The following is a 13,840-nucleotide window of genomic DNA, read 5'->3' as shown; positions in this document are numbered from 1 at the left end:
AGCAATATTCTGTGAGCTGATCACTGAATACTAATATTTTGTGTAGCCATGGTTAAGGAATAAGCTCATTGCTCCTAAACTGTTAATTAAAAGATGCTAATTTCTTCATAACATCTTCAAGGAAAATCAGCACAAATGGTCAAAGTGATATGCTTTTGCTCATTGCACACCTGTAACCAACACTGAACTGTCAATTTGTTAAGGGCGTATTTTCACTGGGACGTTTTAGCTGGCTTAATGTGTAGGAAGCAGTGTAGGCAAATACCTGCTTTAAGAGGGATATAACTGTGCTTGCACAGTGCCACGTGATTGGAGTTCCACCAGTCCTGGGTTGAGCTTGGAGGTCTACAGTATGGTATGGAGTACACTTCAAGCTGACTTGGGCTGCTTCTAGTTTGTGAATCTCTTTCTTGAATGGTATATACATCTTGAGATATAGAACTTGCACTCATATCTGCTCAAATGTGTCAAAATTGATTGGTTTTTTTATCCCACAGAATGTAACATGTCACTGTGTGACACGATTATTCCAACATGCAAACCCAGTGAAAAATTAGTGGCGGGTTACCACCCCCTGTCCTGCTGTCCACAGTACCGATGTGGTAAGGGAAATACAAACACAGTTTCTGTGACATTTTCCACACTTGTATTATATCTTCTAAGAAAACCTGCCTTACAAGCTAATTGTTAACAGAGTGGGACACAGTAAATGGCACCAGGCAATGACTTTTCTTTTTTCCACATGCCAATATTTTCTTGTGTTTGTGTTTTGTGTCACTTTTGACTTACAGGTAATTTGGGGTAGATGAAGAATATCTTCTATCTATCTTTTTAGTATTATTTCTGTGGCTGTTTTTAGAATAGTGTTTATTTCACATCCTGCAGAATGTGATCCTTCAGCTTGTTTCAATGCTTCCCACCTGGACTGCAGAGAAGATCAATTTATTGTGGAAGCAAAACAGGAAGATCCCTGTTGTTTCTCTTACCTCTGTGGTAAGAATCCTCTAATATTTTTATGATTAACTAAGGAATAGTGAAGTATTTACAAAACCAGTCTATAGTTCTAAACCTAATCATTTAAGTCAGGAATTCGTGTAGAGGTCAGTGGGATTTCACACAGGTCAGGCTGGCTAGAGCATAAGTTATTCTTCAGTTTTGGGATCTTTTATTTCAAACATAATTTTGAACATACTACTTGAACTTTGTTATGGTTTTATATTTGAATGCCAATCCATAAAAGCTCTGTTATCCAAGTAACAAACATGATGTGACTTGTGATATAGCTTATTATGTGAAGTCCCATGTGCTAACATTTTAGTATTGAAAACTTTGCCTGTTTTTTTTTTTTAATTTAGTTTGTGAATCCTGTATTGAGCCTGTTCCCTTGTGTAATGAGGGGGAAATTCTCACTGTAGACCTTAATACCATACATTACTGTTGTCCTCATTACTACTGTGGTGAGTATAATTCTTTATCAGTTCAATACGTTACCAAATTTGGTAAACATGACAGACTCTGTGGGTGGGCTGCAAGAGAGATTAAGAGATCTAAATTAGGGTGTTTGCATAGGGGTGAGTTCAGATTTCTTGGTATACTTAGTGCTGGTCTAACCAACCCAGTCAATGGGGTCTGGAGAGGTTACTTAATCCACCAGAGAGAATATAGGTACTTTCAGGATGATCTAAGTAATGATACATTGATGTGGAACTGAATCCCATCCTTGGAGTATAAATATACAGTTGTTCACATACTAAAACACCCGCTATAAAACAGATTCCATATTGTTGTTCCTCTGTTGTCCCATTTGCTAGTGTTTAGGCAGCCAAGGGTTTCAAATACTGCTGGGTTGAGTACTATTAAAAAAAGAAACAGAAGAAAAATATTTGCAGTTCAGTGTGGTCTTTGGTAGCCTCATAAAACCACAGAAATTGTGCTGTATGTTCTTAATGTCTACATGTGTAACTGCTTGATTTAGATTAATTCTTGTCTTGTTGGAGTCTTTGAGTAATTTCAATTAATTACGTAGTCTTCCAGCAAGTCTGGAACTTAGTAATTTTTAGTTCAGCTGGTTCCATGTTTTGGTCCTTCCCTATTCCTTCCACTTGCACCCTGGTTAAAGTTTCTGCAAAGGGCCTTTGGCACTGTTTTTGCCAAATTCTGGCAGGTAGAAAGTTAAATCTTAGTATGTGGTCATCTTTCAGAGTCCCAGTTAGCCACCTCCGATAATGCAAGCAGATATTTGCTTACTGGAGTCATCCTAGGAGGGCAGTTGCTCCTGTTATCTTACAGAAGTGTGCTTTACAGCACATTTGTAGCTGGTACTAGTTATCAGCTTGAGTGACTCTGAAGTAAGAGGAGTATTAAATGATCCCTATGTGAAGTTTTTGAAAAATTTCAACATGTTTTAAGGCAACTAAAAGCATTTTTAAAAAATCTTTGTTTATTTTTAGTTCCAAATATAATTCAGATGCTTAAGAAACACAATAAAAAATAGTGAAGATGTCATTAGAACGGTTCATTGAGAGAAATATAAGCCAGAAAATTCAAAGGAAATTTGAGAAATGTGTCTCATATGTTTCTTCTCTCTCTGACCCCTCTAGTTTGTGATGAAAATCTTTGTTCTGAGCCTCCTATGAATTGCACAGATGAAATGACACTTGTGAAGGAAAAAATACCTGGGCAGTGTTGTCCAGAATGGCACTGTGGTAATTATTGCTTTATTCCTTAGTCACTGCTGGTAACAAAAGCTAACAACTAGGTAACTGACTACCATGGTTTTCTTGCTTTCAGAATGTAGCTGTGAAAACTCTACTATGCTGACCTGTAAATTGGTAAGCACTGTCCTTTAGATAATTTTATTAATGGTGTTCAACCCTCTTACTCCTCCCTTTCTATCCCTTGTTTCAATTAGTTTTAAAGGGTGTTGAGGCTGCACAGGGACAGGCATGTAACTCAAAGTGTCTGCACGGTATTATGAAATATTCCTTGGGGAAATTTCACCTTGTGTGTTATAAGGTGTCAAAAGAAGACAAGCAACTGTAGTATTATTCTGTTCAATGTTGACTCAAAGTATGCTGGGAAGGTTTCCCATGCAAATAAACCCAATTATTTTTAATAATTAATGAGGACTAAGCTTTATGATCATATATATAATCTGAAGAAATATGTTATTTTGCTAATCCTTTATGCTTTTGATTAAAATGATTTAACATCACTGAATGTAGCTGTTATGAGAAGCCATAAATATTTTGCTCCCCACACACCTTCTCATAATAGCAACTGTAATCTGGAAAGCAATTATGAGTGAATGTTCAAATTCCCATTATTATGGCAGTGATGGAGATATTTTCCCTATCAAATGCCTGTCGCTTGACCTTCTCTTTTCCCTTATGTGAAGTCTAAAGAATGTAAAGTCTAAACAGAAGTTGCAAATTTGGATAGCTATTACCTAGCTTTTGGAAGAAAATTCATAGAAGGTAGTCTGTTGCTGCTATGTTTATTACTGACATAACTTTGTATCTACGAAAAATTGCTCTTCAGTGACTCTGCTATTCAAATGCATTCTCTTTGCTCCTGTTTAAAGCGATAAATACATCTAATAACTCTGAATGTGCTACTGTTTCTTAAGTATGTTGACATTTTTCTCTTTTATGAAAGCAGGGGTGGAAGTAATTAAAGTAATATTTTACATTTTTAAAGAAAAAAAATGTCTGTTTAGCACTACATTTAATTGTCCACTACTTGGCAAACTCTTATCTTTTTATCCTCAGGGAGAAGTTAAAAAAATAGATAGTAATGTTTCCAGTGCTTGTGGATGCACTCACTACATTTGTGGTAACTAACCCTTTCCAACCCTAACTATTCTATGATTCAAATAGTGTATGTAGCCCAATGTTAAATATTAGAACTCTTTAAAAATAAGACCAGCACCTTTTTTTTTTTTTAATTCCATAGTAAAAACACTATCAACTGTAGACAGTTGCATTTTGCAGCATTTTCTTAAGCTGAATTACACCTCTCCCTCTCCCCTTCCCTCCCCACCCCACCCCCATCTGATAAACAAACCACAAACCAATCAAGTCTAAAAGCTAGAATACTTTTGCAGACCATAGGACTTTGCCCTCTGTTTGTGTCCACAATGATTCTGTTGATTTGCTTGATGATATTTTTTTTCCCCTTCTGGTAACATTTATTTCTTTTGGTGTTAGAGAAGGATGATGTGTGCATCTTCCAAGAGGTCACAGTACTGAATCCTGGACAGTCAGTGATTCAGTTCTTGGGTGGAGACCTTTGTTACACTGTACAGTGCTTACAAGAAAAAGATCAGAACACAGGATACAATGCAATGCATTTTACAATGGTGAACTGTTCCCAGCAATGTGAAGCTGTGAGTACTCCTAAAATAATGTGAATGATGCAATTTGTGAGCTCAGCTACACCATAAGGATGAGTCACAAGTGAAGACTTATTGCTAGTCCTGTTTGCTAAGTATTTGAGAACTTAACAGTGATGAGTATCTTGAGTCTCCAGGATTCTTTGGAAAGGTAATTTCTAGCAGCATATATGTTTACAAAACACTTTTTCCCCCTTTTTTGTTGTTTTCCTTTACAGCATCAAATATACATTCCTTCCTCCAGTCACCATACTTGTTGTGGTACCTGTCAAGACATGTCCTGCTCTTTTCATACTGAGAATGGAACACTAATCATGTATGAGGTACGTGCCTCTGGACAGAGATAGGAAGTCACTATAATGATACAACAATAAAAGTCTTGTTTCATACCTCCTTACTGCTGGTTACACACTCAGGGAGTATTTATGGTATATGATGGGAAAACAGTGTGTTTATTTAAAGACCTGCCATTTCACACTAGGTGAATACCTTGTTTATTTGGTGTAAGATTTTCTGCAAAGATATATAAATATCATCATTTACTTCAGGCTGGATATGTTTTATGTGCAGGGTAGGGTTGAAATTGTAACTCTAAGTCATGTAAGGTGATCTAGATGCATTGGGAGCTTCTAAGTCTGCATCAGGATTCCTATGTCCCCCTCTTCCCAGGGCCACTGTTCTCCTCATTCTGGTTTCTACAGAAAGGAAGTGTGCAAACTGAATCACTGGGGATTAGGATCCTCATGGTTTGTTCCAGCATTCATACAAGGAAATCTAGATGTGGTCATTACTTGGTTCATGCTTCCCATTGCTTTTAGAGCAAAAGAAACTATCAGGCTTTTTTTTCTGGTACAGAGTCCTTTTGGGCTGCACTAGTACACGAATGCTGAGCCGTGTTCTGGAGAGTAGAACTGTGCCTGCAGGGGTGAGCAGTCATTGGTAGTTAGAGGATGGTCTTTGCCGCCTGTAGGTGGTCTGCAAGGAGCTCTTCACTCCAGTAGGTACTACAGCATGAGGGGCCCACATTCACAGATGTTTGGGGTTGGAGATAAAGCCAAAATGTTTTGTATTTCCTGACAATGGTCTTGATGTATACATTCAGGAAGGCAGCACCTGGACCTCCAACTGCACTAACTACAAGTGTGCAAAGACTGCTGCAGGGGTTGTCATACTGGGATCAAGTGTTGTCTGCCCCCCTTTTAATGACACTGAGTGTACAAAGGTTTGTACTTTGGTTGAGGTAAGTGACAATAACTGACCTGGAGTCAGTTATTATTGACTGGACCTTGACAACGCATGCATACTTCATACACTTTCTTTAAATTAAAAAAGTGGTAAGTAAAAACATGTAAGAGAACAATTTACAGTCTTGTTTTGACTGACAAAATGCCTGTGAGGAGTACAAAAGTTTGTTTGGGTCCTAACAATGACTGCTTTTAAAATATTGTGGAATTGGAATTATACTTGATTATCACTAGCACAGTGCTAATCACTATGGCTTACTTTAGTTTAGAATAACACTTTGCCCAGTTCGTAGTACCTATACACTAAATAAATTGGATCAAGCAATTCAGAAATGCTGCATATAAAAGTGGGCAATATTAAAAATTCCTGCAGTTATGCAAAGATTAGGAAGATGACAGAGTATAAATAAACTTTATTATTTAACTAAACGTTATATAGCATTAAAAAAAATAATTATCTAGCATACATGAATGGGCATCTACCTACATCATATATCTGAAAATGTAAATTGGGCACAACCATAAAAACTGGTTTGAAGAATGCGAAGGCTTCATATATATTATATATCTTTTACAATTTAATTTCTAATTTAATATTTCTCTAGCTTCACATTTCTTATAATTCTTGCACTTGCAGTACACCGTATATTTAATGTAAGCTACAAATAATAATAAAAGAAATATACATGTAGAAATATACATGTAGAAATACATGAGAGATGGTAGTAGCACTGCTGCCTTGACTACAGATTATAAATTTAGCACAGTCCTACTTATCCACTCCATTTGTTTAAGAGTCCTTATTTCTTGCAATCCTGAAGAAGGCTTTCTATCTAAAATTAATGTCTGTTCTACTTTGACTTTATGCTCCAGTTTCTTCCTTGGAACCCTTTTGTCACCGTCTATTAGGATCTTTCCTTAGTAATAATCATTAAGTTTTTAAAGACTGGAGCCCTAAAATTAATTTTCTGAATCATTCTGACCTGTTTTTCAGAGATGCTGAGTATAGACTTGAACCAGTAGATGAGGAGAAAACTGTTCTGTCAAGCAGCTTAGGCCAATTTAGGAATATGAATTTAAGAGGCTGAGTTTAAGTGCTCATTTAAGAAGTCCTTGAACAACTTACTCAATATTTTTCCTGTAATGAAATAAAAAACGCATTCTAGCATGAAGAGACTGAAGCTTAACAATGTCTTTAGCCTGTTGTTACCGTAAGAGTGCTATTTATGTTCAGTTGTCTGATATGCAGTTCTGGGCTATGCACTAAAATTGTGGGTGCCTGTCTCTTGCTTGTTCCCATTCTGTCAGATCCTGACAGTGCCTCTTTCTTTCTCCCTCTTGCACTCCCTTTTAATCTCAGAAGGACATTTTCTTCACTTTCATACATTTTAACTGTTAGCTAACAGGCATCTTCAGCAAAAAAACAGTAACAAAGACTATAACTGAGAAAAAGAATTGAGCACATCAATGGTTCTAAAATTCTGCAGTTAATGTTCTCTTTCAGAAGTGTGTATATATACATATATATATTTAATATTGTAAAAAGCTACTTATTAGGTATTAATTTTTTCCTTAGCATATCCCTGGAAATCCTTTCACATCATCAGCAAAGTTGCACACATGAGTTTTTTGAACTGTTCTAATAAATTGTGGCGGTGGGAAAGAGATAGAAGTGGATGATATAAAAAGATTCTTATAGAAACTCAGTGGCTTCGTCAAAGACACGAGATCAGATCAGATGTGCAACCATGAGTTCATTTTCAGTGTCAAAGGCTATAAAGAATTTGTGAACCAAGCCTCCAGCTCATACATCTCTCTGTAATTTGATTTCAGTGATACTACTTTTTATTAGTTGGACATCTTTAAAACATGGAATGTATTGAGATAAAATTCACCTTTGTATTGGCCACTGTTTTTTGCTATATTCTCTTTTTATTTTCCTAGAACGGAGGAATTGTGCAGATGTATAATGATGGCTGCTGCAAGACCTGTAAGTGAGAAAGGCCGCAGTATGTGCTTAGTTTGGCTTTGGTTTTGGAGGGCTTGGTTTTTAACCTCACTTGCTGGGACATAAAGAAGGAAAAAGCATGCAGTCCCCCCATAAATCACATAAAATTGTTATAGTTACCTAACTACTCCTACTAAAAGGTTTTGCTTCACTTGGCTGCTGACATGGTGATCTTTATTGTTCTGGAGTATAACCAAATCTCTCCAAATATAACCTGCTGAAGATCAGAAGTTATCTCAATTAAAATAATGAAAAGATTTTAATTTGCTCTGCAGTTTTGACAAGAAAAGTTTTTATTAGCAAGGTATTTAATTATGTGTACATAAAAATAAAACACTGTTGTGTAAAGCTAATTGTGCAGAGCAAAAATCTGTGGAATGCCACAGGAAACCCTCCCCCTCATTTTTGTCCTGTCTTCTGTTCAACATCAGAGTTAAAATATAAAAGGAAATTAGTCTTTGGTATTTTTTTAGACAAACCTTTACTTAATAATATTGCATAGGAAGTCACAGAATTATAATCATATACTGCACAGTTATTAAATATAATTCAGAAGTGAAATGAGTTGTAAATAATTTGTGATATAAGAGGAAATATTAATATTTACCAAATACACAATACTCAAGTTTCCAAGATATGCAAAGCTTTGAAAGTGAACTGCAATTATTGTTCTGTTGTATCCAAACCCTAGAAAACAAAAGCTATTTTAATACAACAGAATATGTTTTTGTTTAAATGAGAATCGGCACAGCAAAGTAACACACCAGAATTGTACTAAAATCTTACTAATTATCGTTTCTTTAACGAGATAAGCTACATTTAAAAATATTTAAATATCCCCTCCCAAATTAGGTTGGATTTAAAGTGTAAAGAATTAATGGCTACTGATTTTCTGTTGATCAGGAAGTTCTATAATTTTGGCCGTATTCTGTGGGCCTCAGGAAAGGCATCGTTATACTTCAGAAATACTTGCTGAGGTGGCTGCTAAAACCCCAGATACAATTAATACAATTATATGTTATCTTAATTTTATTTTCTTTTATTTTTAACTAAGAGCATGTGCCCTTTGGTGAAGCAGTTAAAAAGAGTACTTATAAATAGAGCTTGGGGTTTTAATGGGAACAAAATAATCTTTCTGAAAGTGCTTGATTCAATGCATGCAAAGTGAGTGCCTATATTTAATTCTTACCTTGCCATAGAGAGACTCATTGCAGAAGTTTGATTTACAAGGAAGCATCATTCCAGTTTTGTGTTAACCAGGGGGGAAATAAAGTTTAAGCCATTTTTAATAAGACTTGAAGCAGCTGCAAAGTTTCCAAATTTGGTAGACTAACAGGAAAGCTCATTGTTTTTTGCTAACAAAAATTGCAGTTGGCAGTGTAAGAATTAATGAAATGTCATTTAAATAAAAATGTTTTTGTTTCACAAGAAACTTAATATTCCTAATGATTCTGCCAGGTTCTGGATTGGGTCTATTACCCTTTGCCATTAGTCCAGTAGTGCCTACTCATAGTATTAATTGTGAACCAGGTATTATTTTTAATAACATTATTTTCTTTTTTTTTAATAATAGTGTAAGCACTGCTTGATATAGCTGGCATCACATTAAATGTCACCACGCAGTTAATGGTACTGTGCCTGATACTGAGAGATGCTGATTCCATGTTGGTGTTCCAAATCAGTGGTGTTCTAAAGCCTGGTCAGGCTTCACTGCTCAGCACCTGTCAGAATCAGGTTCATCCATTTATGGTACATGCTGCTGATAGTTCTTGCTCATTTCTGGTTTTCATACGGTACAGGGAGGTTGTAATTAGAAATGATACTTTAAAAATTATTATTATCCTGAATACTGTTGCCAAGAGATTCTAAATTTGATCCCAGGTCACTAATTTAATGACTGAGCAGTTTTTGCCTTAAAGTAGAGCAAGACTGCCCAACTTATCTGTGCAGATATGGATTCATGTTGTATTTCTTTTGTCACAAATATCATGTTCTTACAAAGTTATGAAAACAGGGAGGGGGAGGGTGGGAGGGGGAAAAGCATACAATTACAGTCATACATTAATAAATAATTTACACTAGGTATTATGGAATATTACGGAACTGTTGCATTATGATCATAATTTGTCGCTTTTAAAGATAGATAAGTCACAGAAACTCCTTAATCAAATAAGGAGTAAAAAAAGCACACCTGCTACAGAATGCAGATTTTTTTGACAGTTGAAACTGGGAGAGAAAAAAGCATAACAGCAGAGTTTTCATTAGACATCAGCACCTTACACACCGAAAAGTGATGTATCCCTATATGACTTGTAGAAGAACAAAGACTGCATTGTCTGCACATACTAATGCTGGCAAGCACTGTCTAATGGAAATATCATGGGACTTCTTTTTCTTATGCGCTACTGAGAAGGAAAACCCAAGATATTGTGGGCTAACAGCTTCAATAGTACAGTGGTGTACTAGCTCTGCAACAGAATCTTATTTGATCCTGCAATGCGCACATTAAAAATCTAGCTGTGCTCTGCAGCCAGCCTAATTTTTAAATACTCACTGGAGCTGTGGGTGCAGGATATCCCTGGTCACTCAGAGCTCATTTATCTTGTAAAGGAGCTCACAGTCTTCTGAAGAACAGAAATATTGCTCTTTTCTGTGTACACCCAGCCATGAAGGCATGTGCTGCAGGTAGAGAAACTCTGCTGGCTGGTGCTTATTATTTGAGATGTTGGATGTCCAAATAGTTGCATAGCAAAACTAATAGGTAATTTTGATGGGAAGTGAAATAGGAGATCTAAGTAACTGCTGTTACACAGACAGAAGTAACAGTCTGGTATGGAGTGTAGCACGAAATACTGTATGTTTAATTGTGTCAGTCTTATATTACAACTTTTATTGTGTTAAAAATGGCTTTGCAATGTACAGATTTATTTTTCAAATAAAAGGAAAATCCTCCTATCAGTATCTCCTAGAATGTACTTTAAAATTTCCCTAATCCTAGATCCATATGCTGACTCAATACTACATGCTTCAGTTCTGGTGGTAAAAAACTGCACCATATTTAGCAAATATATGGATCTCTCTCCTTCAAAGCCTCCTTCTTCATCTCTCTCAAAAATATATGGCATGATAGGATTCTATTTAAATTTTAAACATTCAAAATAGCATCATGGTTGTAATCATATTTACAACTTTGCCTTCTCAAATGTTAAGGTCTGAGAATTTTCTTAAATGCAGAATTTAAATATTGTTTACATTCAATATTCATATTTAAAAAGAATTCATTTAAATACTAGTAAAAATTATTTGTGACATCTTTTTTCCAATTGTTTTTATTTTTCCTGCCATATGTGTAATTTAAAATCATACTACTATTTTAATATTTATAAAATCTGTTTAGCTTAATGGGCCAATTGATGCTTCATATGTGCAGCTAAAAAATTGATAATTCTGCACAAGAAGTATTCATTTTGCCTAAATTAATTTAATTATGGAAGTCCTAGTTTCAGGGTGCACACTAATGAAAACAAAGTATATTTATTGAATATAGCTTCACTTTTTTAGTAGCAAATGCAGTACAAAAAGTGTATTGATTCAGTATGCATTTTATGTATTTTATCAGGCAAAAAAGAAGAAAGGATTTGCCAGAAAATAACAATCAGGACAACCATAAGAAAAAGTGACTGTATAAGTCAAAGCCCGGTAAGCATAGAAGACCCATGATGCTGGGCCTATGGCATACCAAAACAAGTATTAAGTGGGTTATAGCTCTCAGCAAGCAACAAAAAAATGCTTCTGTCTTCTCAAAAGCAGACCTTTGACCCTAGGAATGTTATCCTACTTGTAAATGGAGTAGAATTAGCTGTTCCTATTGGCTGAAGGCCTGAGCCCTCCTACCTGGAAAATCATCTGGCTTCAAATGAAAAGTACACGGCATAATTATAACTCACATGGGCATTGAACTCTTCACCGTGAAATAACATCCCACTCTAAATGAGGAGTAGAAATGCTTTCACTTAGGATGTGATTTCTCTTTGAATTCCTGCTGCATTCCTCTTTGAAGACCTTTACTCTCTGGGTGTCTTCTCCTCCACATAGCATGTGTCTCCGTATCGTAAATTCATGATGGCATTTATTTATGCATCTGCTTAAGAGAGCTTTTTTCTCAGCTTGGGTGTAGCCACATCTACAAAGCATCTCCAGGCAGCAAATGTGCTTCTCATGTAGCCCTTACAGGAGAAGCAATCGGCACAGTATCTCTATACTTCCAAAAGGCCCCTGGTAAGACTGTTGAAGAACCTATACAGTCATAAAAGGGAAAATATCATTAGAAATTGAAAGCTGAGCAGGTTAATTTCCATCTTGACAGAAGGTCAACAGTGACATTCCCAAAATGTAATAGTAGGAGTGTGTGGTGTATTTATTTAGTTTTAGAAAGAAGATTTGGATGAGAATTCAACTGTTCAGGAGTGAACATGAATTTAGCTGTGCTGTTTTGAAGTTATTAAATTGTAAAGTAGGGATTCGGTTTTGGTATCCACAGCACAAAATTTGGGTCAAGCTTAAGACAGAATACATGGTTAAATAACAATAACAAAGTTTAATTTAAAAGAAAAATATATTAAAAATGTGGCTACACTTAGAATGAATGAATTTTAGAAGATAAAATAATTTTTAAGTTAAAAAAGTTTTTATCACAAAGTTTGAAATGCAGTATCGTTGTGACAAAATTTGAGATGTCTAATTTCAGTTCTTATTATACTCCTAGATAAATGTGGCTTCTTGTGATGGAAAATGCCCATCTGCAACAATTTTCAATGTCAATATTGATACCCATTTAAGATTCTGTAAATGTTGTCGAGAAAATGGAACACGTAATCTGACTGTGCCACTGCGCTGCTCAGGAAACGGCACTGAAATTATGTACGTCATTCAAGAGCCTATAGAATGCTCATGCCAATGGAACTGAACATTACTGTGGATATGATTTCATCTGTAGAAGTAAAAGGAGTTTCCTTTCACCAAACTTTTTTTGATGTTGGATGACTATAGTACAACTGCAGGGATAAAAAAACAGATGTGCTCAATTATGCTTTATAATGTAATTTTTCACAGATTTAGTAAAGATGATGTTCTTTGTTCTTCACATTTTCTTTTGAAGTACTGGCATATATAGAAAGAAAAATATAAATCCTTTTGAAAAAGGTATAATTTAGCCATCATATATTTCTACTCAGTGGGCTTTCTGACAAGCTGTTGAAAGCTGGTTAATGCCTGTTTCCAGCTGGACTGTGGCTATCTATCAAAGTTCAGAATTTCTCAGTGGTTCTTTTCCTTTTACTCAGAAACTTATTGTTGAGAACCATCATTGCTCTCATGTTTAAATGGGAGTTTGATAATGACTGAATAAAATAGTGGTTGAACCAAAACATTTTTACCTTGCAGAAAAGTCTATCTTTTGTCCATTAAACTGTTGTCATTGAGGGGACTATTCTTACACTCTAAGTCATTGAGAAACAACATGACTATGGTCTGTAAGTACCTGTAGTAAATCTCCAGAGCATATAGTAGAATCATAATAATGTCTTTAAACTTGAGACATTAATTTAATTTTTATATATATTATACATATGAAGCATGACTAGCCAAAGGCTGAAGAGTTCAAGCTTTTGTGCCTTTATGAAAAATATCTGAAAGCTGCTTCTGAGATGAAGAATTCTATTTTATATCCATTTATCAGCTTTCACAAATAAGAAATTGGCTCTATACTAGCTGTAGTATAAGATTCTATGTATATATATTTATTTAAAAAACAGGATACTGCACATATTAACTATTCATAATGGGTTTCTTCCTTTCTTTTATAGAATCATAGAATGGTGTGGGTTGGAAGATCATCTAGTTCCAACCCCTGTGTCATGGTCAGGGAGACCTTCCACTAGACCAGTGTCCTGGGTTCAGCAGTAGCAGTCATTTTTCTCAAAGCCCCATCCAACTTGGCCTTTCCAGTTCGAACATTTCTGTTGAGTATATTTTTATAAAATACATAAGAAGTTTTTTTGGTTTTTTTTTTTATGTTTTTAATACTGAGATTTGGACTCAATTTAGGATTCACCATTTTTGAGTCCAGGCAAAAAAATATCCAGGTAAAAGTTATGTTTTGAAGGGCTTTCGTGAGCTATTCATGTTCAATCAGAT

General features: G+C 35.5%; 1 protein-coding gene across 1 annotated transcript in view; it reads left to right on the top strand.

The window, feature by feature from the left end:
- The window catches only part of OTOGL (otogelin like), a 93,211-nt gene extending 79,628 nt beyond the window's left edge, over positions 1-13,583 (top strand). Inside the window, exons 49-60 of the mRNA XM_061369305.1 lie at positions 498-602; positions 886-993; positions 1,356-1,457; positions 2,601-2,705; positions 2,791-2,831; positions 3,771-3,834; positions 4,209-4,387; positions 4,612-4,716; positions 5,496-5,615; positions 7,582-7,627; positions 11,265-11,344; positions 12,411-13,583. Of these exons, the coding sequence (XP_061225289.1) occupies positions 498-602; positions 886-993; positions 1,356-1,457; positions 2,601-2,705; positions 2,791-2,831; positions 3,771-3,834; positions 4,209-4,387; positions 4,612-4,716; positions 5,496-5,615; positions 7,582-7,627; positions 11,265-11,344; positions 12,411-12,611 (1,256 nt within the window). The 3' untranslated portion in view covers positions 12,612-13,583. The remainder of the gene's footprint in view (positions 1-497; positions 603-885; positions 994-1,355; positions 1,458-2,600; positions 2,706-2,790; positions 2,832-3,770; positions 3,835-4,208; positions 4,388-4,611; positions 4,717-5,495; positions 5,616-7,581; positions 7,628-11,264; positions 11,345-12,410) is intronic.
- The last annotated feature ends 257 nt before the right edge of the window (positions 13,584-13,840 follow it).

The sequence above is a fragment of the Neopsephotus bourkii genome, unplaced genomic scaffold (genome assembly GCF_033783945.1).
Source record: "Neopsephotus bourkii isolate Nb327-2 ecotype Australia unplaced genomic scaffold, CSIRO-AGI_Nbou_v1 NB_1493, whole genome shotgun sequence".
NCBI classification, from domain to species: Eukaryota; Metazoa; Chordata; class Aves; order Psittaciformes; family Psittacidae; genus Neopsephotus; species Neopsephotus bourkii.
The sequence above is the reverse complement of the archived record's forward strand: the minus strand, read 5'-3'. Positions and strand labels throughout refer to the sequence as shown.